This window comes from Hypomesus transpacificus, chromosome 14 (assembly GCF_021917145.1).
Source record: "Hypomesus transpacificus isolate Combined female chromosome 14, fHypTra1, whole genome shotgun sequence".
In the NCBI taxonomy this organism is placed as follows: domain Eukaryota; kingdom Metazoa; phylum Chordata; class Actinopteri; order Osmeriformes; family Osmeridae; genus Hypomesus; species Hypomesus transpacificus.
This window is the reverse complement of record NC_061073.1, coordinates 13,772,250-13,798,006: the sequence shown is the minus strand read 5'-3', so window position 1 is coordinate 13,798,006 and position 25,757 is coordinate 13,772,250. Positions and strand designations below refer to the sequence as shown.

The 25,757-nt window shown below is 43.1% G+C and overlaps 3 protein-coding genes across 4 annotated transcripts; 1 reads left to right on the top strand and 2 right to left on the bottom strand.

The window, feature by feature from the left end:
- Window positions 1-486: 486 nt before the first annotated feature.
- On the top strand, window positions 487-3,880 carry ucmab (upper zone of growth plate and cartilage matrix associated b). The gene is made up of 5 exons (XM_047034593.1): window positions 487-613; window positions 834-902; window positions 1,004-1,099; window positions 2,744-2,842; window positions 2,940-3,880. The coding sequence occupies exons 1-5, from the start codon at window positions 559-561 to the stop codon at window positions 3,014-3,016; spliced, it is 396 nt and encodes a 131-aa protein (XP_046890549.1). The 5' UTR covers window positions 487-558; the 3' UTR covers window positions 3,017-3,880.
- On the bottom strand, window positions 3,490-17,142 carry camk1db (calcium/calmodulin-dependent protein kinase 1Db). Of its 2 annotated transcripts, none has more exons than XM_047034591.1 (11): window positions 16,635-17,142; window positions 10,225-10,356; window positions 9,182-9,256; window positions 8,625-8,763; window positions 8,361-8,487; window positions 8,130-8,205; window positions 7,430-7,542; window positions 7,239-7,317; window positions 6,077-6,164; window positions 5,685-5,850; window positions 3,490-5,460 (listed from the first exon to the last, which is right to left on the bottom strand). In XM_047034591.1, the coding sequence occupies exons 1-11, from the start codon at window positions 16,730-16,732 to the stop codon at window positions 5,294-5,296; spliced, it is 1,260 nt and encodes a 419-aa protein (XP_046890547.1). In that variant the 5' UTR covers window positions 16,733-17,142; the 3' UTR covers window positions 3,490-5,293. The 2 variants fall into 2 exon arrangements, with proteins under 2 accessions (XP_046890547.1, XP_046890548.1); XM_047034592.1 differs by having other exon boundaries at window positions 3,490-5,436.
- A 491-nt stretch (window positions 17,143-17,633) lies between these two features.
- Window positions 17,634-24,306, bottom strand: dhtkd1 (dehydrogenase E1 and transketolase domain containing 1). The gene is made up of 17 exons (XM_047034653.1): window positions 24,026-24,306; window positions 23,573-23,725; window positions 22,994-23,205; window positions 22,582-22,776; window positions 22,095-22,364; window positions 21,695-21,866; window positions 21,400-21,598; window positions 20,952-21,264; window positions 20,752-20,836; window positions 20,523-20,662; window positions 20,241-20,391; window positions 19,898-20,004; window positions 19,592-19,756; window positions 19,397-19,479; window positions 18,705-18,871; window positions 18,478-18,563; window positions 17,634-18,385 (listed from the first exon to the last, which is right to left on the bottom strand). The coding sequence occupies exons 1-17, from the start codon at window positions 24,201-24,203 to the stop codon at window positions 18,284-18,286; spliced, it is 2,778 nt and encodes a 925-aa protein (XP_046890609.1). The 5' UTR covers window positions 24,204-24,306; the 3' UTR covers window positions 17,634-18,283.
- Between the last annotated feature and the right edge of the window lie 1,451 nt (window positions 24,307-25,757).

Sequence of the window (25,757 nt, the reverse complement as noted above, 5' to 3'; positions counted from 1 at the left end):
AAAACAGATGGATTCTCACATGCCTCTGCTACCGTAGAAGCAGTAAGTATATATATTTGGTCATTTTTGGCATCCCGCTTCAACCTAAGGATCAGTGGGCACATCTGTGCTGTGTGACCATAAGGGAGATCCACATTTCACACCTGTATCTACTTTTAAATATGCGGCAGTGGAGGGTTTGTAAGCATCTGAAATTATCCACCAATCGTGTTTTAATGTGGCATCATGGAATGGACTGTATGTGCGGGGGAGACTGTTGATGTTTGTTGACGTTTGAGGCTTTGCTTCATCAATCCCCATAAGAACCCTCTCACCCTCCCTCCTCTCTCTCTCTTTCGTGGTATCTCTCTCTCTCTCTCTCTCTCTCTCTCTCTCTCTCTCTCTCTCTCTCTCTCTCTCTCTCGCTGTCTCTCTCTCACTAACAATCCAGCCATCTGAGATTTCAGCTGATCATCCATCCCAGCCCCCACCCTCAAGGGCACTCTCTCACCTTCGTGTCACTCACATCTCCTTCTCTCTGCTCTCATATCCCTCAACAGCTCAGACACAAATCTCAAGATGTCCTGGACACATGCAGCTCTGCTCCTGCTCACCGTGCTGCTGGCACTGTCCTGTGAGTCTGATGTCAGGGGATTGTGGGATTTGGTAAACAATGATGCCTCAGGGGGTGTGCGAGAGATCATTTAGAACGACATTACCAATCATGTTTTCTGTGTTATCTGTAAAGATTAGAGGGTAGAGTGTGGGGGGGCACAACTTCTGCGGTACTGATACTGAACGGGAATGGCTGGTGTGATTCTTGATTTATGACCTGGTAACGTCTTCTGGCCCAGTCTCTCACGCGACAGACAGTGCAGCAGTGCCTGGTGACAAGGACACCCCCAAAGCACTGGATCCACAAGGTAAGAAGAACCCTCGGATCATGTGTTCCATGTCACCTGCTGCAGACATACAGCCTCCCTTCCTTAATAACAACTCCCAATGTCCACTTCCTCCTGTTCAGGTCCGCTGAGGAGGATCTTCATGCCGGAGGAAGACGCTGCCAACTTCTTCAGACGTCGCAGAAAAAGAGCTGTTAAGTCCCAGGATGAGATCGATGGTGAGGAACTATATGCTCTCTGAGGTATCTGTGTGGTTGCGGTTGTGGTTGACGTGGTCAATGTGTTGGTCAGTAATGGGGTATAGTTTATAGCAGTAGATTATTTGCCCCATTCTTTGAAGTCAGACGAATATTGTTTGCACTGCAGAACATTTGTGCATTGAGATGGCATCAGAGCCATTTCAGATGAAGAGGCAATGTTATGTCTGAACGAACAGGTGAACCCTGTTATGACTGGATCGAGACAGAAATAGTTTAGACTATGGGAGACGGGCTGTTAAAAGTAGACTGGTCACCTCAGCTTTACCAAGTAAACTAACCTTAAACCACCTTAGACCAGACCCTACCTGAGTTTAGCTGAGCAGTGTTAGCCTGTTGGAAGTAGCAGCAGGATCCACTGGTTAGCGTGGTGCATACATCCTCATGCATCATTCATCTGTTACACCCAGGGACAAGCATCTTCTACCTTTACTGGATGAATACCTATTACTACATACTGTGAGTGGGAAAGTGGTGAAAATGTCATCAGAAATATATTTGATATTACGAATGAACGTTCTGCTGTTTTGAACATCCCAGTTACAGGCAATAGCAAAGTGTGGGAATAGAGAGTTGGAAGGAGTTGAAGGTTATAATATCTGTGTAACAGTAGATTAACTGAGTCAAGTCAGATATGTAAGTAAGGAATCCAAAATAAGACTGACTTAGCTGTACAGAAACAGAAAGAGACAGTCAAGTGAGATAGAGCCAAGAAGAGCAGTTAGGAACTGAATGTGGAATGTGTCAACACACAGTGGTGGGTGGAGGTTGGAGCGACAGATGGAGAGAGTGAGAGAAACTGAGATGTTTACTCTTCCGAGCCCCTAAAATCACATTGTGACCCATACGCACCACAGCCCTGCACTGCAGTGAGAGCCATTGGAGGGAAAACTGGAAGCTTAGCATGAGACCTGTTGTGTGTGTTTGATGTCATTATCCTGTTAATGGATACTCCTTGATGTGATGTCAGGCTATGATGAACGGATAACACCAGGGCACAGCGTCAGTGTGCTCCTCTCTACCAATCAAACGAGCAGTACAGATAGATTATCTACCAATCAAACGAGCAGTAGATCAGACGGGCTCATGGGTTTCAGAGGGACTTCAGACGTGTTGTACAGAAACAAGCACACACAAACAAAGAACTGGGGGTTTGTTTATAATACTTTATCCCAGCAGTGTTAAGAAGTAACTTGTGTACGAAAGACCTAGTGATAACATCCCCATTCTGAAATAGTTCCTAGTGACAATGATAGTGACAGTGATAATGACTACACATTTTAGTGTGTATCACAAGTCCCAACTATCAACCCACAAGATAATACTGGTTGACATGGACACACTTGGAATTTCAGAGTGAGCTCATTGTGCAGGCGGAGACCTGTTCCATGACACTCACAGGATGGCAAAGGTCACGACTCTACAGATGTGAAAGCTGCAGCTAAAACATTTACTTTGAACATACACTAATACCTGCAGACAGCCCGAAAAGTATTTATGGAAAATGTCTACATTAAAGCAAGCCAGGGTGTTTTAGTTTGAAGTGGTGACATATTTATTAGATTCCATAAAAGGTCTTCACCCCAACCCTCTCTTCCTTCATAGCTGAACAGAGGCAGAGGCTTGCAGCAGATGAGAGGAAGAGAGAGTATCATGAAGAGCAGAGGAACGAGTTTGAAGGCTATGCTGAGGAAGAACATGATGGTACAGCACTCAATCTGTTTACAGATCACTGATGTAGATCATAATAATGATAATGACACACATACTGTACTGTTACTTCTTAACATATACCTCTCAGAACAAGATGAAAGGACCCGGGAGACTACTGAGCAGTGGAGACAATTCCATTATGATGGTATGGATCCCTCCCAGTAGTACAGCCGCCAGTCCATCTGAGCCTAGAGCACCGCCCTGCTGGAGACTGAAGGGCAGGCCGGGCAAGTTCTTCTGCAGATAAAACTCTTAGTTTCCAGAGCGATCCTTTTTTTGACCAAATGTATGCCAAGAAAAGCTATATAGAATAGTTATTTCTGTGTTCATTTTAGAAGCTTGCTGATGTATTGTATTTACGCCAACTGTAAAATACTGTAGATTTGAACATGCCGTTGTAGATATTTTTATACACAGGTGTAAAGTTTGTTTTGATGAGCAATTATTTGTAATCAAACATTATGGCAACCTTCCAGGTCTGTAACTGGGTTTCATATAGCAATGCCCATATGTGTACAGTGCGTAAGAAGGTGCTTTTCATTCATGCTTCATTATGCTTCATGTTATGCTTTGTGTTATGATGTTTTTGGTAGGAACACATAAGAAAATACACAAATAAACACTGTGGTCCAAGCAAATACGATGAATGAGATTTGTATTTACAGTACACAGAGGCTACTGATTCATCTGCAGTTTCATAAACACAGTCTTTTACAGCGCCTGAGAAGTAGTCAACACAAAACATGCATTGGGTTCTACAATTCAAAGTGGCCTGCTCTCGTCGAGCACATTCATATGGAACAGTCTTGTTCCACGAGCCAGGGACAGTGACACATTAAGCAGAAACAAGTACAGACAATTTTGAATGCGTATTAGGCAGTATACTCTCTCTTGTTTGACCACAATCTCAGGGAGAGAGAGAGGGAGATATAGAGGGAGAGTGGAAGAGAGGTACCAAAAGTCCAGTAACCAATGTGTATAGCATGTGAGTTGAGCTCAGAACTGACTGTCAGCACTGTGTGAATGGAAGCTGAACTATACGATACTGTGTAATAGGCTTGACTATATTGGATGATAAAGCAGTAAAGGAACAGTATTGTTTTTTTTCAACATGCCATTTTGCAGTGTGTTAATGTGAAAATATACCATAGTAATCTTTATCATACACCTTATTTCTCGTTTCTTGTACTCACATTCATAATGTCCTCTGATTATGATATTTTGAAGATATTTGATGAGAAACGTCCTCCTCAACGTAAGGTAACGCATAGCTACCTCATTTCAATTTGATGGACTAAAAAACTCACGAGGCAACCAGTCTTAATGGCACATTAGAATATGTGATGTGGTCATTGATTTCAGAAGGTCGATCACCCAAATACATGGTCATCAGCAGCATCATTTTAAAGGAATTATTTTGTGTATTTTTGTTAAATTATTTCCCTGAGAACCAGTCACAAAGCTAAATCTATAAACTGCCTTCCAGAGGATAAGGAGGGCTTCACAGTAGTCAAACACTCAAGAAAAAAACCTGTAAAAACAAAGTAACAACTGGATTTTTTTACCTGAACATTAAGTAATCACAATTTTCATCAAATCCGTATTTTTTTTCTGAACACTGTTTGCCAATTAATCAAAGAAAAGGTTTAGTACACATTTCCACATTGAAAGCAACATTCTTCCAAAGAGTCATAATAAGAAAATAAGTAATTTAATACATCTAACCTGCTCTTGCCAACTCAAATCACAAAACAAAAGCAATTCATTTAAATGTGTGCACATTGTTTTGTATAGATAAATATGAAAGTCTGGATTTCTGTTAACCAGACAAAAAGAAGCAGAGGAGTAACACTTGTATCATACTGTGGTGACTGACTGACCTACCTACTGTATCAACTGCAATTGGAGAGAAAAAAAGAGGACAACATCTGGAGGATAAAAGGAATCACCATCTAATGCAATTTGAAAGCTCTGCTTGTTTGACTTGTGCAACAAAACTTCTCTGCTTCCACTGTTTCAGGTGCCCTGCTCACACAAGGCATTGACAATATAGGGGGCACTGTGTGCCTGACAGTCAAAGTACGAAAGCCATACTTAAGAAATAAAATAGGAGTTCCCATAACGAGGTGCACAGAACTAGCCACTCTGAAACACGCTGAGCCCCTTCAGTCTCTTAGCAGAAGGGGCACGCGGCTCCTCCTCCTCCTGACCTCCAGACAGGCAGTACAGAGAGCAGCACTGGGGTACAGTGATGAGCTGTGGTAAAAGGAGATGAGGTGACGCTCCTCCAGATCTCCCCAGCGCAGCTAGCATGGCCGCTGGAGAATAGGCGGGATGGGCAAAAACCAAGTGAACCGACGGTGGAATACTGAGAGCTGGGAACAATTGTGTCCCGTCTCAAAGCTCCGTGGTCTCCCAGCTGACCTCCCGCGGAACCTGGCGTCATTTAGTCCCAGTGTGGATGGTGGTGACGGTGGAGGGGCGAGGCCGGGTAGGCTCCACCGCTGCCACCACCTGTGGCTCCTCACCAATGGAAGTGGGGGGGCTAGTATTCCGGCTGCAGGATGCAGCAGCAACAGGTTGACCTGGGGGGGGATCAAAATCTCGAACTGAACACAGAGATTAAACATGTCATCTTGTTTATCTGGTACCAATGGTCTGGTCTAATGCAGTACAACAAGGCAACAATAGAATTCCAAATTGTTTTATTATATTAAATTATATTCTCCAACAGAACCTGCTTTGTCTAACACTTTAACCTCTTTGGAAGGCTGAATTAAAAATAATAATAAATAAACTGTCCTCCTTCCAGATCCTTAGAAATTGTACTTACAGGAGATTGGGGCGCAGTCCACAGACTGGCTCTTCGCAGGGCCTCTGGCCTGACTGCGGGCAGTGGGGATGGTGGTGTCAATACTGCCGCCAAAACTGGTGCCCAGACTGCTGCCCAGCTGCAGGCGCTTCATGTGGCGGATCACAGCCGTGGCATTGAATGCTTGCTGCGACGGTGGGAGAAGGAGATGGAGGGACAGGGTGGAGAGAGACAGAGAGAGACAGAGAGAGAGAGAGAGAGAGAGAGAGAGAGAGAGAGAGAGAGAGAGAGAGAGAGAGAGAGAGAGAGAGAGAGAGAGAGAGAGAGAGAGAGAGAGTGGAGAGACAAGTGCTGTTAATATTTACATACACACAGGAGTACAATGAGCCCTGAGTTTAAAAACATATACTCACCCTCCATTTGCTTTTGGCAAAGTTTTTGCGCATCTGGCGACTGACAGATTCATGGATGTTCTTGCAGAGAGCTGTGTCCCCTGCGATCCTGGAGAAAAACACAATTCCCTTTTGATCGCACCAATAGTGAACAACTCACAATGTAGAACATCTAAGAGCCACTCCTAGACAGAATGCACTATGCCGGGGGTGGGCAACCCTGGTCCTCGAGAGCCGCTGTCCTGCATGTTTTAGATGTCTCCCTGCTCCAGCACACCTGATTGAAATGAATGGCCATTACCAGGCTTCTATAGAGCTTGATAACAACCCATTCATTTGAAACAGGTGTGCTGAAGCAGGGAAACATCTAAAACATGTAGGACAGCGGTTCTCAAGGACCAGGGTTGCGCACCCCTACACTATGCTATTGAAGGCTTTCCATTAGAAAATATGGGTGATCACTAAATAACCAATACAGTAACACAGACAGGGGCTCAACAAAAGGTGTTCACACCCATTTGTGTTTGGAGAATGCCCCCATATGCCCCCTTCCATCTCTAAATACACACCTGCTACCATGGCTGCGACACATCACACACACACTGTTAGTGTCAGCTGTATCCCACCAGCTGTCAAAGACCCAATGGCACCATTAAAGCCTAACAGAGCTGTTTCATATTCTCAGCCAGAGACAACCTCCCACATACGGTCCCTCTCGTTAGCTCTGGCCCAAGCAGAGAGAAGCCACTATAATTGTTGATTAGTGCCTCAGCATTCTCCAAGCATCCTTCAGGACACCAGCCACTAATTGGCAGCCATTAATTCCGCAGATTCATCCCTTTCTCTCTCTTTCTTTCTCATTGTCTCACAATACGCCTTCCTTTGTGTCTCCCCCCCATCTGCCCCCCTTCCCCTTCTCACGCTCTCTCCACCTCTTGCTCCCTCGCTCTCCCCCTATATCCCTTTTGTCAATCTCTCTCCCTCAGAGCGGGGTACAGGCGGGGAGCCATGGTGACAGATGACAGTGGGAGGAAATGCTTTCCAAAATACGTGCGTCATCCACGCTGTGTGTCTGCATCATGATCCTGTCAGTTTTCACTACGTCGTGTGGTTCTCTGTGATTCCCTGTGATTGTGTTGGTCGAGAGGCCTGCGGCAGCAGTGTTTGGTGGTTAGTCACTCACCATGGGTGCTCCAGAGCTTGGTCACATGTGAACCTCTTATCGGGGTCCTTCTCCATCAGGCAGCTGATGAAGTTTTTAGCTGTGAAACATCAGTGTAACCTCAGCGATTTCACATGGTCGGATTTGGTCTCATCCATGCAATATAGCACTGTACAAGAACAGAGGCCCACATATACAGACACACAGCTCACCAGAGTCTGATATATCATCCCAATATGGAGCATCGAATTCATAGTCTGCCTTGAGAATCTGTTCAAAGAGCTTGGAGTCATTCTCGTCATAGAAGGGAGGGTAGCCACATAACCTAGGACATAGAACACAACAACAAAGCAACATCAAGGAAAGGAAACCCTCGAAATGGATATTTAGTATTGTGGAATTTCAATCCACTCCAGATATTTTATCTTGATAACAACATAAAGTAATCACCATTTTCCAAATTAATCCTGGTGTCGAGTATCTCCCTCTGATCAATGTCAAACTCTTCTGCTACTGTAGAGCATTCCCCTGATGGTTCCACCTGACTACCTTAAACGCTCACCACGTCTGACGAACAAGACCGGAAATGATTTCCCTCCAGTGAACACCATCCCCAGTAACACTCCAGGTAATTAGTTTGGCCGGCTCGGTGCAAAGACATTTTGTCAGGTCAGTTTAGACTAAAAGCTTTTGAGGTCATGTAATCAGGCAGAACTTCATGCGGTGCGTACCGTATGACGTTTTGTGTTGCCCAGCTACAAAGCTAGCATAACCCCTCAACCCACCCACCCCCATCACCAGGATATTCATGCATCTTAACTATTATTGCGAGCTCTTCTCTTCCCCCTGTGACCTTAATTTCTACAATTTATACAAAATGACAGCTTGTTAGTACAAAAATGGAGCACTTACAGTATGTAAGCAATAACACCGATAGACCAGCAGTCCACTGCTTTGCTGTAGGGCTTCTGTGCTAGCACCTCAGGAGCTATGGAAGTAGCAAAGGGTTGAGGGTTATTCAGTTTAAAAAAGGTTGAGTTTATGTTACCCAGATTCACATAAGGAAAAGCAAGTAGGAGTCTTCTGCTTGGCACATGACATAAAGTAAGTTTCACATCAACAGAGCACAGGGGGAAGGCTCACCCACATATCCTGGAGTTCCACAGGCTGTGGCCATGACATCTCCTGTTCCCTCCATCTTTGAGAGGCCAAAGTCACTGATCATGATCTTGGACTCGTTGTGGGGGTTAAAGTAGAGCAGGTTCTCTGGCTAAAAGAAAGAAAAAGAAGACGTGTGTGTATTCTCTGGTTCTCTGTATTAAAGATGGAGACTGAAAACAGTTAGAGTCTTGTGAGGGCTCTGTGTGTGCACGTGTCTGTATATTTGTGTGTAAGTAGCTATAGTACCTTGAGGTCTCTATGTACTATACCCATGGCGTGGAGGTAATTGACTGCATCCAAAACCTGTTTGATTAGCCTGCTTGCATCCATTTCAGTATAGAAGCCCTTCTCTACAATACGGTCAAAAAGCTCCCCTCCAGACACTCTGAGGACACAAAACAAAGAATCAACACACTTACATTTACAGGGAGGGCTTCAAAGGTAAATACCCACTGATGCCAATGTTATAATAATATTGGTGGAAGCATTGCCATTGGTTGCTTAATCGTCCACACACACAGGCACACAAACTTTGAATGAGTCTCAGGCAATGGTACAACAACATTTCTACAACGTCGAAACAACCACAATTACAGGACACATCATTAAATAAATCCTTTGAAAAGCAGAGGTTGCCAATTGCTAAAACCACAACAAATCTCTGGCATGCTGCCTACAGTGAAACATGATGCAACATCACATTGACTTGCATCCATATGGAAGTCAAAGGGGTTGAGACACCATGATATGACAATAGATCAAGGTTATAGTTATAAATTATCTTCAGGGTTTAAGATACTCACAATTGCATGATAAGGTACAAGTGGTTGGAGCTCTCATAGATGTCTTCCAATGCCACAATGTTCTCATGTTTTATCCTGCAAGAGAAACAGGACAGTTTAACTGTTAACTTCAGACCATTTCAGTCCTGAACAGAAAATGGCAGCATTATTTTACCACAATGAAGCCTTTCAATGTATAAAGTACCCTTTTTACTTTTCAATAGGTAATAAAAAAAACACTTGCAGACATGGAGAAGACGTGTACGTGTGGGTGTTTAGTGAAGGCGTAGTGAAAATGAGCTGGCTGAACCCTCCTCTTTGCAATCATACACCAATCACGCAGGTTGGATAAAAAGCTTTTGTGTAACTTAAGAGAGGGAATTCTCATATCATACTAAGCAGTGACTCATACAACTGCAACCCTGTCTTGATTAGCATAGGCAGCAAGAGCACCTGAAGAATTGAATGAATCAAGGTGGCGGGGTCTTGTGTCCAAGCAACAGCGGGGTGGCTGAACACTAAAACTCCTTGGAGACAAGTTGATAACACAGGGAATAACAGATGTGTGGGGGGAGGTGGAAGGGACAGGAGTGGGGAGATCGATAACACCAACAACTGCCTCCAACTTAGACTCAGGAAACATGCAGTCATGCTCTGGGGCTGTTAGATAAAAACCGGGTTAACATGGGGGGCAGGGGGGGGTGGCAACTGTAACCAGGCAACTACTTCTTCAACTACGACAGCGTACCCTTGTCTAGGGAGTTTGGAATATACGGCCCTCACCCCCAGTCCTATTCCATGAGACAGGGGCTGACAGCGTCATGGATGTGACCTGACTAGGTCATAATGAAGTGTGCTGGTGTATATGAGTTCTACAAGGCCTGGGCAGTTTTCTTTAGCACTGACAACATAGATTTCAAGCCTCACTCTAAATGGCTTACAGGCCACAGTTCAGAGGGGAGAGGGAGGCAGGAATGTGAGGGGAAGATGAGGATTTTCAGCCAGGTGTGTGGAACGGGGGAAGGTTACAATAGCGAGGTCTAGTGGTGCTCCATGGTACCTACTTCCTAAGCACGGCAATTTCGTTCTCGATGCTGGTCTCCTTCCCTTTCAAAGCCTTTTTCGGAATGCACTTTACTGCAACCATCTTACCCGAGGCTTTCTCCCGAGCCATCACAACTTCAGAGAATGCCCCACTGTAAGAGAGGGCAGAGAGGAAAAGACACAAAGAAAAAAGAGAGGGATATATGGGGGGGGGGGGGGGCAGAAGAGATAGGGTGGAGGCAGACAAAGAGAGAGAGTAAAATGGTCAGCTTTACGTAAGCACAGACAGAGAGTATTGACATAGGAAACCTTCCCTGTGCGAATACATAGACAGTGCTTAAAGAAGGACATCCCAGAGTACACAAACAGCATACTGTGAATATTTGCTGAGAACCTACAAAGTCCACGGATGTGAGCAGCTTTGTCATGTGTCACTGCATGCTGGTGTATTTGCATTGCTGTGTGTATGCCCTCACAATGCAAACGCTTTTAACCCTTTAAAACATCAAAAACTTGAATGCTCGACAGATAGATGCCCTCCATCACATCTCTACACATAAAATCATTTTTAAGACAGGCAAATATGACATTTTGAGAATATATTCCCAAGCAATCTGTATCTGTTGCTATGCTACCACGTTCACCCCACCTTAATGAATCTGTCAGAGCTGGCGTCACGATTAGCTTCGTTTTCTTTTCACCCTCCCCTTTCCCACCCATTTATATTCTTTCACATGCCCTCCCCTGCTTTTCTCTCCTCTTATTCCTCCGGCCATGTTATTATTTTTCCATTGAGGAAATTAGTGCTTGTTGGAAGCTGTTGGTATTGCCCCTCACTAAGACCCCCCCGCCCCCCCCCCCCCCCCCCCCCCCCCCCCCCTCTTTATCAGAAACATTGGTCTGTATTAAAGATCTATTACGATCAATTCTATGTCCATCCCAGGCAGCTAAAGTGAGCCACGATCTGTCAGCTAAGTGCCCTGTGGTCATCAAATCCATGCTAATCCATCTCTTGACACTCCACAGGGTTAGCCCAGGCCAGGATACAGGTGGCTAACCTTCCCACAAACACGCTGTGAGAGATACACAGATAGGAACTGGTCTAGAGGGGTGAGAATGAGGACCACACACTAACCCCGAAAGAGAGTTGGTTTCATATGACATGGATAAGAACACCTTCTGTAGAAACTGGCCATGAGAAGCATGTGCATGCATGTAAAGGATAAACAAGGGTTTCCCTATGTGAATATTGAATAAGTTCAAGGAGCAAGACATCTAGACCCACCTACCATTTTGTCTGAGTACCATTGAGATACCAATTATGTGTTGCATTTCTGTGTTCAGTCCCTAACACAGTATGGTATGTAAATAGAAAGAAGTGTGGTTCCTGTTTCCTCACACCGTGCATGTGAAACGTCTCTGGCTCACTTCTTTACCAAACAGCGTTTGCTCTCTGCAGCACACAAGAAACACCATGATTATAACCACAGGAAGCCTTGAAAATGTTGTAAAGAGATGTCACATCAAACCGTAGCAACGTTCCTACCGCAGTCTCGTTTAAGTTTAGATATCATTTCCTGACAAAGCAGAGTATACATCCACAGTTCATGGAACATTTGGGTGAGGGTGTGTAACAAGAGCTAAAATACACATACACTCAAAGAGAGCCTGATAGCCTGTGTGACTCCACAGTAACGACACGATTTGACCCCAAAATACCCTGAGTGTAACACGACACAGAAGCCCAGCATTAAAAGATGAGAGAGGCTCTTTAAATTTGCCTCTTGATTAGAACTCATTTCAATCCATTACCACAGCCCAATTTGCAGCATGGCCCAAACATTTTTTGACCCATTGCCACATTGTATTCTCTACCTTTCAGACCTCAGAGCAATTTACATTTACATTTAGTTATTTAGCAGACGCTCTTATCCAGAGCGACTTACAGTAAGTACAGGGACATTCCCCCGAGGCAAGTAGGGTGAAGTGCCTTGCCCAAGGACACAACGTCATTTTGGCACTGCCAAAATGGAACCGTCAACCTTCGGATTACTAGACCAATTCCCTAACCGCTCAGCCACCTGAATCCACATGAACACACTATCAATCTCATTCAAGTTGCTGCTTTGCGTGAGGTTGACCTTAAAGGCTCTTGGGGTTAAAGAGACCGGAATTTCTCCAGTGCCCTCATTTTACCTTTGGCTATGAGACATTCGGCATACACCACTCTGAGAGAGCTGGTGGGACTGTTTTACCCAGCGTCTCACAATAAGACACCATGCTGTCCAGAACTCCAGTGCTCTACATCAAGCTTTGTGGACAACGACAGCGCAGGGTTGCCTCATGTAAAATAGCATATCTTGTTTTGCAGGTCTGTTTCGTGGGGGCTGATGCTGTCGTTTTTACAGTACCTCCATCCTGCTACCATTGCTGAGTAATCACATCAAATCATCTTGTGTAAGACGCATTAGTACTCCTGTTATGTAATCTATGGGATGGAGAGTCGAGGCTTGATAATCCAGGTGAATCCCCTGCTTGTGGATCTCGCTTCACTGCCCTCAGTTACTGTTACCCCGGCCATTCTAATGTCTCAGTACCTCTAATCTACAAATTGTTGTGATGAACAGTACACCCATAATCTGACGAGGACATTTTCGAGTAAGATTTGTAGAAAATACTAACACTGCCTTTCCATAAAATATAGACTATGGATAACGTGTATAGTTACATCTTTGTGCTGTAGAAGGTCCTAGTGTCTCTTGTAGATCATTTCTGATGCACCTCTACCATTCTGTAGTCCTGTATACATCAACAACAGAAAAGGATGTTCCCCGTTTGTAGTATTAACAGTTCATGGACATGGGCCAGTGTTCCTGGAATGTAAGGTTTAAGCTCACTGCATGGTTGATGAAACGGGGGAAACAATCATTCGTATCTTCCCTGGAGGTTAGCCTCACTGCATGATAAGAGCTTGTCAGTCATAAATAAAGAAATAAAACACATGCGTAAATACACCAGAGGCTTGGCCAAAATCTATCTAAAGATGCCACTAAGCCAGAGATCTCATGAGAGCCAGATTGTTTAGATAAGGGTGATTACTGCCCGCTCTCCACAGATAGATGTCCTCCACACAGCAGCCTGTTACTAGGCCTATAGGGTTGAGCTCACTGCCACTCAGTGGCAAATTGAACACAAACAGATATAGCTTTATAAAATTCCCACACTCAGATGTATATCTGTCGACAATTAAAATATAAAATCACTTGACGTTATATAGTAATAGATATTTGTGAAATGACCACAATCCAACGTTATGAATAAACCAGTTTAGCCTTTAGAGAATGGTTCTATAAAGTGTCAGATTTTCAGAGTGCTGTGTTTTAGGAATCATCCTGATGAGAGGCTGAGGTGTGGATGGTTTGAGGAGTGGAGGCGTGGGTGGAGTACCAGGCAGCAGGTCACTGCACCCACAGAACAGCTCTGGGTTGCCATCATTCCAGTTGCCTAGCTGCAGTTCAGGTCACACTCTAACTGTGAGGAACTCATCTACAGGAACACAAAGATCCACTTTACTTCAATGTCCCTGGGAGAAAAAACAGGAACAGCACTTTCCTTAAAAGTACAATTTCTAAATAAAAATTGTAACAAAGCACTATGGTACAGAGACAGCGATTTTGCCCTTCTGTTCCTCCTTGATATGACTAGACAATGAAATTGTTGGTGGTCTTCAAAGTAATTTTGTGCTTAAGGGTGTTGTTAAAAGTATCTTTGACTTGTGCCTCATTATACCTGCTGCGGGCCAACTCTTCCAGTAATGCTGACCACTTTGGTGGCTTTGCCACAGGGATCTGCTAGGGCGTCTACCTGTGTAGTCACTTGCCTGCTCCCTCAGAATATCAGCAGCTTAAAACTGAAATTAGCCCTGCAGAGGACGGAAGGGGGAACAAATCTGGCAGAGATGGAGCCAGTGTGGCTTCAGTAGGGCAGATTTCATTAGCTACAACCGTAACAGTATGAACCAGAGGGCAAACCAAAGCACAATAACCATTTAGAGACACAGCCACAGTGTTTCCATCCAAGACTCCTATTGATCAGAAATACATCCATGTTATTGCCTGCAAAACACCTAAACTGCTACAGTGTGTGTTTTTTATGTCTAAGGATTAAGAAGGCAGTTAAGTATGGTTGGCGGGAAAATCTGGGAAGTCAACATCAAGGGCTGAATCAATGTGACAGAGAAATTATTTTATCAGCAGTGACAGTATCTGCTTGTATGGAATCTCATTTTCTGTAGTGGGAAGACAGTTGGATATTGGGGTTAACTAACTAGCCCCAAACTAATATTTGGGGCTAACCTCTAATAATAATATACTGAATGGAAAACTAAACTGAATGACTAAGGTTTGTGAATGCACAGAGGCGGACACTAAAGGGGATGATAGTTGGGCTTCAGATGTGGGGAAGCCTGTAGAAAAAGGGGGGAGGAGGATAATCTGTGGCCGTTCCTGTCCTCCACTCCTTCCTAGGTCAGTCTATTCTTAATCTCCAGTTAAAGCCATGGGGTTGAGCAGGAGAACCCAGCCCTATGTCTGGCTTGCCCTAGGTGACCTGCTGTGAGACTGGCTTAGCGGCACTGCATACACAACAAGGCGCTCCCTGATTCAGACTGCACGAGCCTCAGCTTGAGTCTGTGATGTTGATACAGGACTCTGGGGAGAGGGAATGAGCTTTCTTGATGACAATATGACAGCATGTCTTTGTAAAGCAGGTAATACAAAAGTGTATAGATACATTGGATTGTGAGATAATTAGTTGTTTTCAACCTATGAAGACATGACTCTGATTATATGATGAACACAGCCTAATCATTTAGCATTTTGTAAAGGTTCTTTTCACTCAGCACAAGAACTAAGGCTGCTGGAGAGCCCAAGTTGTGCCTCTGCAACAAAACAAGAATAATGTAGATCTGGGCATGCGTATGTGTGTGCATCCACGTGTGTAGGTCAGTGCACGTTTGAGTGCACGTAAATTAAAGGAGTCGCAGCCCGCAATCAATACCTGGAAATATAACATTGTTGTGTCATGCTAAGGAAATATTTAGAAAGAGCTACCAACATCCTCTATTATTATCTGTGTTTACAGTTGTAAATGGGGGTGGCCATGTTTATTTATTGAAGATCTTGGTGAATTTTCAGCTTGACACCTATATCCTGAGTCAAAAACATATTTCCCTGAGGAGATTCAATTTTTGACTCCTCCAACAATTTTTTTTAATCAAATCACATTCTGCTCAGTCAGAGGGGGGAGGTGCTGTTGTAGGCAAGGCTATGTGAGCTGCATCTGTGAGGAGAACTGAAACGAAAACCTGCTTCATTAGAGAGAAAAATACACACATCAATCCATTGACTTGAGATGTGTTTTGATGGTTTCACTGAACAGAAGGCCCAATTATTGCATAACTTTTTTTCTTTGCAGGAATAGACCTGGACAGATATTAGCCAGCATGTACAGGCTTCCATTTTGGGGAATGTGCCCTCCCAAGTGAGTGCTTATATGCTCCTACTGCATCATAACTCACCTTGTGAGAACAGACAAGCAGTAATAACCGTGGACAGAAATAACCTCTGGAATTTGTCTATTCTGTAGTCCAAGCATGAAAATAACAAGTAGTCTCAGTGTACAACAAACAGGGCTACTGAAACCAATCCACAAACTATGTGCGAGTGTGCAGTATTTTAACAGCATCTAAAGTGACATCAATGAGTTATTTACGGAAGTCAAGTAAGTCATCAAAGCTGTGATTACGTGTCGTCGATTTAGCCAATCAAATGATCTATTGGGAGACATATCTTCTGCTGCATATCATACGACCATTTATAAGGTAGCTAGTTATTCAACTGTCTGGACAATTCAATGTAAAAGTAGACCTAATCAACAACATGCTCATCTTAGAACTATGTTATTTGAGTGTGAGGACATTACTAATGTCATTAGTAAGATACATTGAGTGTCTTGTTAACTCTTGCTATTGCTTCTAAATGTCTATATTTAATGTTGCCTAACGGATATGAAAAACTGTGATGGCAAATGTTGACTCGAGATGAATTTTTTTTTACAGAAAAGTAACTTCACATGTATTTTGATATTCTATGTAAGCTATCATTTACTCTATATTGCACTATTTCCCGTGAAGGCCTTTCCCCCAAAACAAATAGCCTATAAACAATGTTTATTTAACCTACACGTCTTTCATGGACTAGCCTATTCGATATTCAACAGCTGTCTGTAGTGACAAAATTGCGTTTCCGTTAACGTAGGCTACAATGTCTTTTGTCAGTCGTCGGAGCTTTAACTGGTTAACTGGTGATAAAGTTCCATTCAGTGTTTCCAATCATGGGGCTGAAAGTCGATAGCATACAGTATTACTTACGTTCCAAGGACTTCTTTGAAGTCAAATATTTTCTTGATATCATCAACATGTTTTTTCCACGATGGTCCATCGCCGAACTCTCCATTCTCCCTTGCCATGTCGCACCAGGGAAGTACGTGAGACAACTAGAGCAGTCTATATATGTCTAAATGTTCTAAATCTGCTGACAGAATATCAGCAAGAGGTTCCTGATAGTATACAAATGACACCTTGTCTCAGCCCATCCATGTAGGTACTGCAGCGCAAAAGCAGAGGTGTCCTACCACGACACGTACAGGTTATCTGACTAATCTGTTTGACGTAACCAGACCGTGAGCTTCATTATTTTGTGTCCTTAGAATTGCCAACAATTTTCCCTTCAGAATTATGGGAAGTAACATCTACTATGTGAAGTATGACTCCTGAGTCTTTGTGCATCTGCACTGCTGTTCGTAATACCGACCGCCCTTTTGGTTGTTATAGCAATAAGGAGTGGGAGTCTGCTCTATGTATCTGACAGCGTGAGTATGTATGAGTGAACGTTTAGTGTTCGCATTGCACCAAACCCAAGACCCAGTCTGTGTTCGGATTTACAATGGCATTCCTTGTCCATAGTGAATAAAAACTTAGCCCTACTTAGAAAAACTTACAATAACGATGTCGCACATGGCCGTAGATCTAAGAAATCAAAAAAGGGTGTTGCTAGTAAGTAGCCAGTTCAATGTACAGTAGTTTACACTCTCCAACATATAAAACAGACTGTTAATCCTCTTTCAGGTATATGTTTTCTTTTAAATCTCAATCTACTATGACCATGCAAGTGACAACAGACTAAGACACAAAAATCATTTTTTGTGCTGGATACTTGGTACATTCACGTTACTTTTTAATATTTTGATCTCGTCTTTGTAAGATGTTGAATGTGAAAATAAAAAATGCTAATACTGAAACTGCTTTGCCTTTCAACCAAATAGTACACGTAGATTGCAAGCAGCTGAAAGTAAAAAAAATAGCCAGAGATTTTTCTTTTTACTTTTTATTTTGCACACTAAAATAATATGGGTTGGACCTATAGTATAGAGAAGCTCAATTAACAGTCAACATGATGGATAACAAAGCACACCCTGTGCCAAACTTTGTTATTGTGTAATATAATCAATTAATTTATGTAATAATTCCAGTGTAAACTTAATTTGTAAGCTCTCACGATTCATTCTGAAGCATGTTAGTCATTTGTGAGCATGTGATTGAAATACTGCTCTGCTTTTACTGAATACCAGATGCCATCGTACTACGTGATAGGATCTATGAAGAAAAGACAGAACCTAGAGAAGAAGATTACTTTAGACTTTACATTTGAAAAATATAGACCAACTGCAAGAATTAACAAAACTGTAACTAAGAACAGAAAACAAATAACAAATGTCAGTGTAGGGAGTTTGAAATATCTTATATCAACATCATGTGTGTACATACAACCTCAATTCATCTGTGCTACAAGTCTTTACATTCCAACAGTCTCATAGCAGTCCATGTGTCCCCTCCAATCTTTGTAAAGCAGTCTCTTTAGCACTTTGTGCTATTAGAACATTGAGAAATGTAATGCGATTTACAGTAAATGTGTGGGATGGTGAAGGTGCAGCCATTTTGTGGCCAGGTGTTCCAGAGTCTCAGGAGAAAGTAGCAGTGAGGATGGACTCCTGCTGCTGGTGATGAAGCGTTCCAATACCCACGGCCGGTGCGGGTAGTGCCGGCCGACTTACCAATCGGAGCTGAAAGAAAAGGGAGAGAAATTGACGAAGCTGTCATTGCGTCGAACATGTATTGTTAATAAAAAAAATTGTTTATATTGCCAGTCTTTCACCTTGCAAGCCAGCTGCTTTTCGAATCTAGGAGATATGAAAGACCAGGCGCCCATGTTCTGGGGCTCCTCTTGGCTCCAGACAAACTCTGTGACAAGGTAGAAGCAAGTTTTAAAAATGATGTTCTTTAGCAGACTGAACAAATTGGAATGAACAAATACCCCAGTACTAGGTCAAACAAGGATATTCTAACATTGCCGTGAGTAGAGACACATTCAGGTTAGGATACCTTTGGCATTTGTGTACTTAGAAAGCTCTTGTTGCAAAGTTTCCAGAGGGAACGGGCATAGTTCCTCAACACGGACCAGTGCTGTATTCTGGCTGGCTGCAGATGTCTCTCTCTGCTTCAACAGGGCGTAGTAGTGTTTGCCAGAACACAGCACCACCCGCTGGACACTTTGGGAACACAAAATTAGCATGATAGTGAAGCCACAATGCCAATATTCTGAACATCAATATGATACCAATTAAGATGAAATTATTCTCAAACTTCGTTTCCATAACACAGTATTAAAAACAATAACAAATAAATCAATACCATCAATACTCTCAGCTCTATTTGTTATTAGAAAAATCCCTAATGATATTTAAAAAAGTCAACTTGATGGTGAATCAAGTTCACATGAAATGGTTGAATAGCCTTTATGAAATATTCAATGATTTAATAAAAACCCTTAACTAGATATGATATACTCTAGTTTTATTTTGATGTCGTCCTTGCAAAAGCTGGACATACGTTTACAACATAATTATATTCTGTTCGATATTTGATGCCACCACATAGTCGATGGAATTCTGTAATCTGTGGAAACAGTTGCAGAGGGTAAAGAAGAAAATCTGCCAATCCTGCAAAAAGCCTGAGAATTCAGTGGTCCTTACATGAACCTTTCAAAAAGGGTGCATTCTACTGTGTATAATCACCTCTCTGGTACGACTGAGGGGTCACCCAACACCGGTTTGAATGCTGTTCCTGGACCCATTTCAGCCAGAGTGGATACTGCCCCCTAGAGGTAGACACAAATTATTTATCGTCTCAATCACTCTGGATTTAAGTGATTCCTGTATTTCAATTGGAAATGCTGTCATTAAGAGTTGTTACTCTAGTGTAATGCTCACAGAGAATCTCAGCAGAGTTTTTGGCCCAGCCACAATGAGGGGCTTGCGGAAGTTGCGAATCATCTGTCGTCGGAGTAGGTGGAAGTACTGTGCTGGGGTGGTGGGGTTGACCACGCCCATGTTGACGTTGTCTCCATCCACCCCTTCCTCTTTACTGTCACACATCTGAGGGATGACGACATGGCAAGATCCAAAAAGACACAGGTACATCACTTTACAGAATGTCTTCCAGTTTTCAAGCGAAGCTACCATTAGAACAGATACACTTGATCTTCACATTGCTGGAAATGTGATTGTCCAGCTGACCTGTAGGAAGCGCTCCATACGGCACGAGGAGTGTTCGGGTCCTGCTCCGTCGTAGCCGTGGGGCAGCAGGATCACTATGCCACTCTGGAGCAGCCATTTAGCCTCACCTGGGGGGGTCACATGAACCGTTTATACACCATTTATAAACATATCCACAATTCAACTAGTCAATTACAACATCCTGTTCACCCATTCACTGCTTCTCCTTTAGTATATATAATATATATATATATATATATATATATATATATATATATAATATATATATATATATATAAATATATATTGAAAAGCAAGAAACAATGAAAAAAAATTACTATGGGGATTGGTCAGATGAGCTAACCTCCAGAGATGAAAGTGTCAAAGATAATCTGAGCTCCGTTGAAGAAGTCTCCAAACTGAGCCTCCCAGATTGGCAGGAGCTTGGGCTGGGCAATGCTCATGCCGTACTCAAACCCCAATACAGCCTCCTCAGACAGGGCGCTGTTACACACCTACACAGTACGCACACACACAAACACATTTATTTTCCTTTGAGGTGGTCAAAATCAAGGTAAATACTTTTTTTGTTGGCATGTTGCAATTAGTAGGCTACATTTGGTAAGGCACCATAATGTAAAGTTACCTCCAGGAAGCTTCTTTGCTGAGGATCCATGTGGTTGAGGGGGATGTACATGTCGTTGGTGTCCTGACAAACCACCATGGCGTGTCTCTGACTAAACGTGCCTCGGCCTACATCCTGTCCACTGATGCGAATATTAAACCCTGCACAGAGAAAAAGTTCTCACCCCACGTAAAAAAAACACAAATTTGTCGTGACAAAAAATGATTTTGTTAGGAAGAGGCTGATTGACCTTGGCAGAGTAGAGAGCCAAATGCCATTGCCTCTGCTGTCGACCAGTCCAGCTTGGTTCCCTCCCCAAGTTTCTGCAGACGACCCTGTCATCACACATCAACAAGAATCACCTTTGGCATCTCTATTATCAATACAATACATTATAACTCTCACAGCCAACAATAATATAGCAATATCCCATACTAATGAACCCTTTACCTGTACATGCATCTTCCCCAGGTGGCTATGGAGCTGGATTTCCTGGGGGATGTCAACAGACTTGGCACCCACGTACTGCAACAGAGAAGCAGGCACGCCCGTGTCCCAGGTGGTGACCTTTGTCCCTGGCTCCACCAGGCCCCCCCAGCGGCCCTGCAGGTTGGTGGGGGGAGGGCTATACAGGGTCATGTTGGCCAGTTTGTCGTTGAGCATGGAGTAGTGGGTGGACTTGATCTTGCCGCGCTCTTCCTCTGTCATCACGCCCTCTGAGATGAGCTGGTCTGTGTAAGAGTCTGGTGTGCTTTTTCTGGAGCTGAGGTGAATACAGATTGACATACAAATATAGATTAACAAAGGTTTTTGTTTTTTATACGTTACAAAGGAAAGATTTTGACTTTTTAAATGTTTCCAAACTCATGTTACATTACTTTTTTTTTATTGTACTCACCGAATGACCTTATACATGGCAGGGTTGGTAAAGGAGGGCTCGTCCAGCTCATTGTGGCCCCACTGGCGGTAGCAGAGCAAGTCCAGGATCACATCCTTCCTAAAGCGCCGCTGGTATTCCACCGTCAGACGTGTGGCCCGCATGACATCCTCCGCGTTGTCCCCGTTGACATGGATCACAGCACAGCCCACCATCTTACCTGAGGAGAAAAAAAACTACGTACACGCCTGTACCCTGCGCAAGCAACACAAGTACGTATCAACATTGTGATGGCCGTTTTTACAATTCCACATACCAACGTCACTGCAATATAGAGATGATCTCCCTCTCTCCGATGGAGTGGTATAGCCAACTTGGTTGTTCACAATTAGGTGGATGCTCCCACCCACTCTGTAGTGTGGGAGGTTGGAGATAGTAAATGTTTCTGGGACAATTCCTTGTCCTGAGAATGAGGCATCTCCATGAACCTGAGGGAACGCAGGATACCGCAATGAAAGTCAAACTGTAGCACAACATAGATTTTTTCTGTAACTAGTGGAATACGCGATGGTATCTTTTATTTGAACAGCAGCTGTAAAGGAGGATGATGATTCATGTAGACTATCATTAAAATATGCTACTAGTATCCATGTACTTTCTCTATTACATAAGAACTTGGGAAATGTGTTTCTAGGTTGCTGTGAGTGAATCAGTACCTGAAGACAGACAACTTTATCCCCTGGCTGTCCATTTTCATGGGGGGAATAGTCTCCCTCTTGTTTAAGCTGCTCCCTCGCACGGGCCTTGCCCTGGGTGACAGGGTTGATGGCCTCCAGGTGGGAGGGGTTTGGCAACATGGTCACATGCAGAGGGTGACCTGCTCCAAAGTTCAGCTCCACTGATGAGGTAAGGTGAGACAGGACATCTCCAATGGAGGGAGAGTTCTCGGGGAACTCGCTTAAACCACGCATCTTCCTAAACATGAGCTGGGGGGTCACAGAGAAACACCATCTTGAAGAATAGTTTGATAGTTTAGAATAGTTATTTACTGTTTTCTACCTTCTCAATGATAACAACTAGCATGACACTTCACTTATCTACTCTTATCTTACCACCTGACCTGGCCTGGATTTAAATGGTGTGAAACAGTACACTTGTCTGTGCAGGTTTTGAAGCTGGTGTGAAATGGTAATGACCTCTGACCTCTGGTGGAAACTGCAGGAGACCGATGAGTAGGTTCAGTCTGCCTCTGTGGGGCATGCCCATGACGATGTCCGACACCCCACTGGAGGCAGACAGACGTAAAATCTCGTAGAAAAAGGCCATCATGCTTTCTGCTCCCTCTCCACCATACCTTTTCACAGTAGCGAACTTGGTAGCCAGGAAGTGATCAAACTCCTGGGATTGTGCAAGAGAAAATCACAAATAAGGTATAATATTCTACTTCCTTTGAGATAACGTTTATTCCAAATTGATAACCACCAAATCTCTGTTGGACTAAATGATCACCCCCAATCTACAATAATGTCTTGATAAATGGATGCTAAACATGGACACATGAGATTCATGAAAGATGATGGCATCCCCAGCATCTTCTCTGACCTACAGCACCTACCTGGGACTCAAGCATGAGTCTGGCCACATGCCTCCTTTCCTTGGGGGTGAAAGTTTCCTTTTTCAGTTCCTCAAAGCGGTCAGCCAACCACTCCCTTTCCTCCAGGCTGGTCAGCTGGCTGGTCTCCACAGAGATGTTCCCACAGTAGGCATTCTCTAAGTACGCCAGTACCTCTGCCACTGGAGCCTCAGCTTTCCCAAAATTCCGTAGTCCTGAAGAAAGGAATTTAACAGGAGAGCATGAAACTGCACACTGTCAGCAGTTATGAATACATAATACATACAGAACTTGAAGGTCTCATAATATACTGTATATAAATTCAGCAATTAAATTTGAATTTAATTAAAAAGATATGCTTGTTGTGTGATAACACATTAATTATGGAATAATGTACATGATATAAAGGATGAGTACCAGGAGATCAATTATATTATCAACTAAAAATAATAGCTTTTGTTAAGCCATGATAATGTGCGGTAAATCACTGGATTGAATAGTATTGCCAGTATGGTTAATTGAGGAAGTGTTTAAATTGTAACTCGTATTTTGGGCTTTAGGTTTAGGAACTACAGTACATACCAGATGTGTTGAGCTGTCCATGTAGGGATTCAGACAGAATGTTGATCTCTGGTACATTGTTTACTACTGGGTCCTGAGACGATAGGGGGTTTATTTTAGCAGCCTTGTGTCCGTGCGCTCGATATGCTTCCACAAGTCGGGCTAGACCATGATCTGAGTAAACAGGAAAATAAAAGGCATTTTATTTCAAACTGTACAATTCAAAAATAAGTTTTATTTCGTCAACCACGGGAGGGACGGGGTAATTTCTCACACAACTATCGCTCATTAACGCTACTCATTTAAAACGAGCTGTAGGCAACTGAATGACTATGTTGCCCCGAGTTTCGTGGTTAAAATGAACTAGTACTTTACATAGACTCATAGTCTTAACAAGCCAATTAGCATAGAGTAAATTCACAGATATCTGAACATAACAAATAAAAACAATATACGAATAACAAACCCACTGACCTTGATTGAGTGCAGAGTTATTGTCACTGTTGAACTTCGAGTCCCCCTCAGTCTGTTTGGGTCGGTACCCGTATACACCTTTATACGTGTGATAAAAACAACCTAAAACTGGCCGAACGACACTACATGGCAGTGCAATGCTACGATGCACGTTTCTTAGAAGAAGTATGGCTGACATGGTTTAATTGTTTGTAACTGAATTCTACACCAAGTGATACTTTAACGATTTACAGCAAAACGTCGGCCATGCTACTTTAGAAACATGGGAGGTTCCAATGCACTCCAATCCTATTGGCTGTGCGGCGTGGAGTTCCTCACACAGTTAGGTGGACGTTATGTGAACTCCTCCTGTTGCCCCAGTGGAAGATGTCACCTCTGAATATAAAGCCTACCAACTTGTTGTAATCGTGTATATTAATACATTTTTGAAAATCCCCTCAATCTGACAGCAATGCAGTGAAACCAAGCATATTGTGTGTTTACATTGATGATTTATGGACTTTCAAACCGACTCAAACTGTTCCTGAAGAAGCAGAAACTATTTAGGGAGGACCTTACTATGCCTACCTGTTCTCATTTTATGTCATTAAATAAAATAGATACTTAATTAATAGATATTCCAAAACAAAACAGAGTAAATCCTCCTGTTTCCCCTATCATTTATCCTTGATTACAATGGATCTAATTAACTTGAAAATTGTGTTGTTATGGCACAGTGCATGCAACATCACAGCAGGTCTTGTGTTTGAATCCCGCACGTGTTGCTGTGGATAAAAAAGGCTGTTTTTATAATAAAATAGGAAAATAGAAACAAATGTGGGAGAGGTATGGGCCATAACTTGCTACAAAACCAGCCAAACCATGTTTATTCTGGAAAACATGTCACCTCTTCATGCCAAAACAAGCCAACCCAGTGTCTAAATGATGGTTGCTCTGACATCTCACAAAGGCTAATGAAGACATCAGAAAGCTTATTTTTTCTCTCATCTTTATCTCTGGTGAAGAAAAAAAACTGTAATGGTATTGCTTCTCAGACTACCCAGTTAAAAGAGGTATCCATTTTTTATCTCCATTAAATCATGATATTAGGTTTCAGTCTTTCTACTCTTCAGTTCTTGAGATAATCGTGTGTTAATGCAGGGTTATCAATATGAAACGCTCACATTTATTTTAAGTATTCTCTACCGCCAGGTGGTGACATTGCATGTTTTAATTACAATAAAAATAGGTTCACCTATTCATGTCATTTACACCACTAATGCACAGTGCCCATGATGCAGTCGGTGATTAAGGTGCCTGTGAAACACACAAATACAATTACTTTAACTAGTGCACAGTGCCTGTGATGAAATTGGTGGCACACACAGATTCCTGGAATTAGGCCTATAGATAGGGCACAGTGCCTGCGATGATATCGGTGACACAATCTGTGCATGGCTCTGGCTATATCCGTATCGTTTTGGCTAGCGAGAGCTAGCTTAGTGCAGCTCAGTCAACTCAACATGGCCGTGAGTTGAGAACGAAGTGAGCACGAGGTGTCTTTCCAAGGCACTTATCCCCGCCAGGATTTGTGTCCCTGGCCGCGGCAGCGCGCGTGCTGCTGCACTTTGAATTCACCTCTTAAATGGAACAAATAGCGACGTGGAAGACTCTACAGGGTTTTATATAGTAACAAGGGACTAATTTATCTAGGCCTACATAAATACGTTTGTCTGTTACATTAAGGCGACGT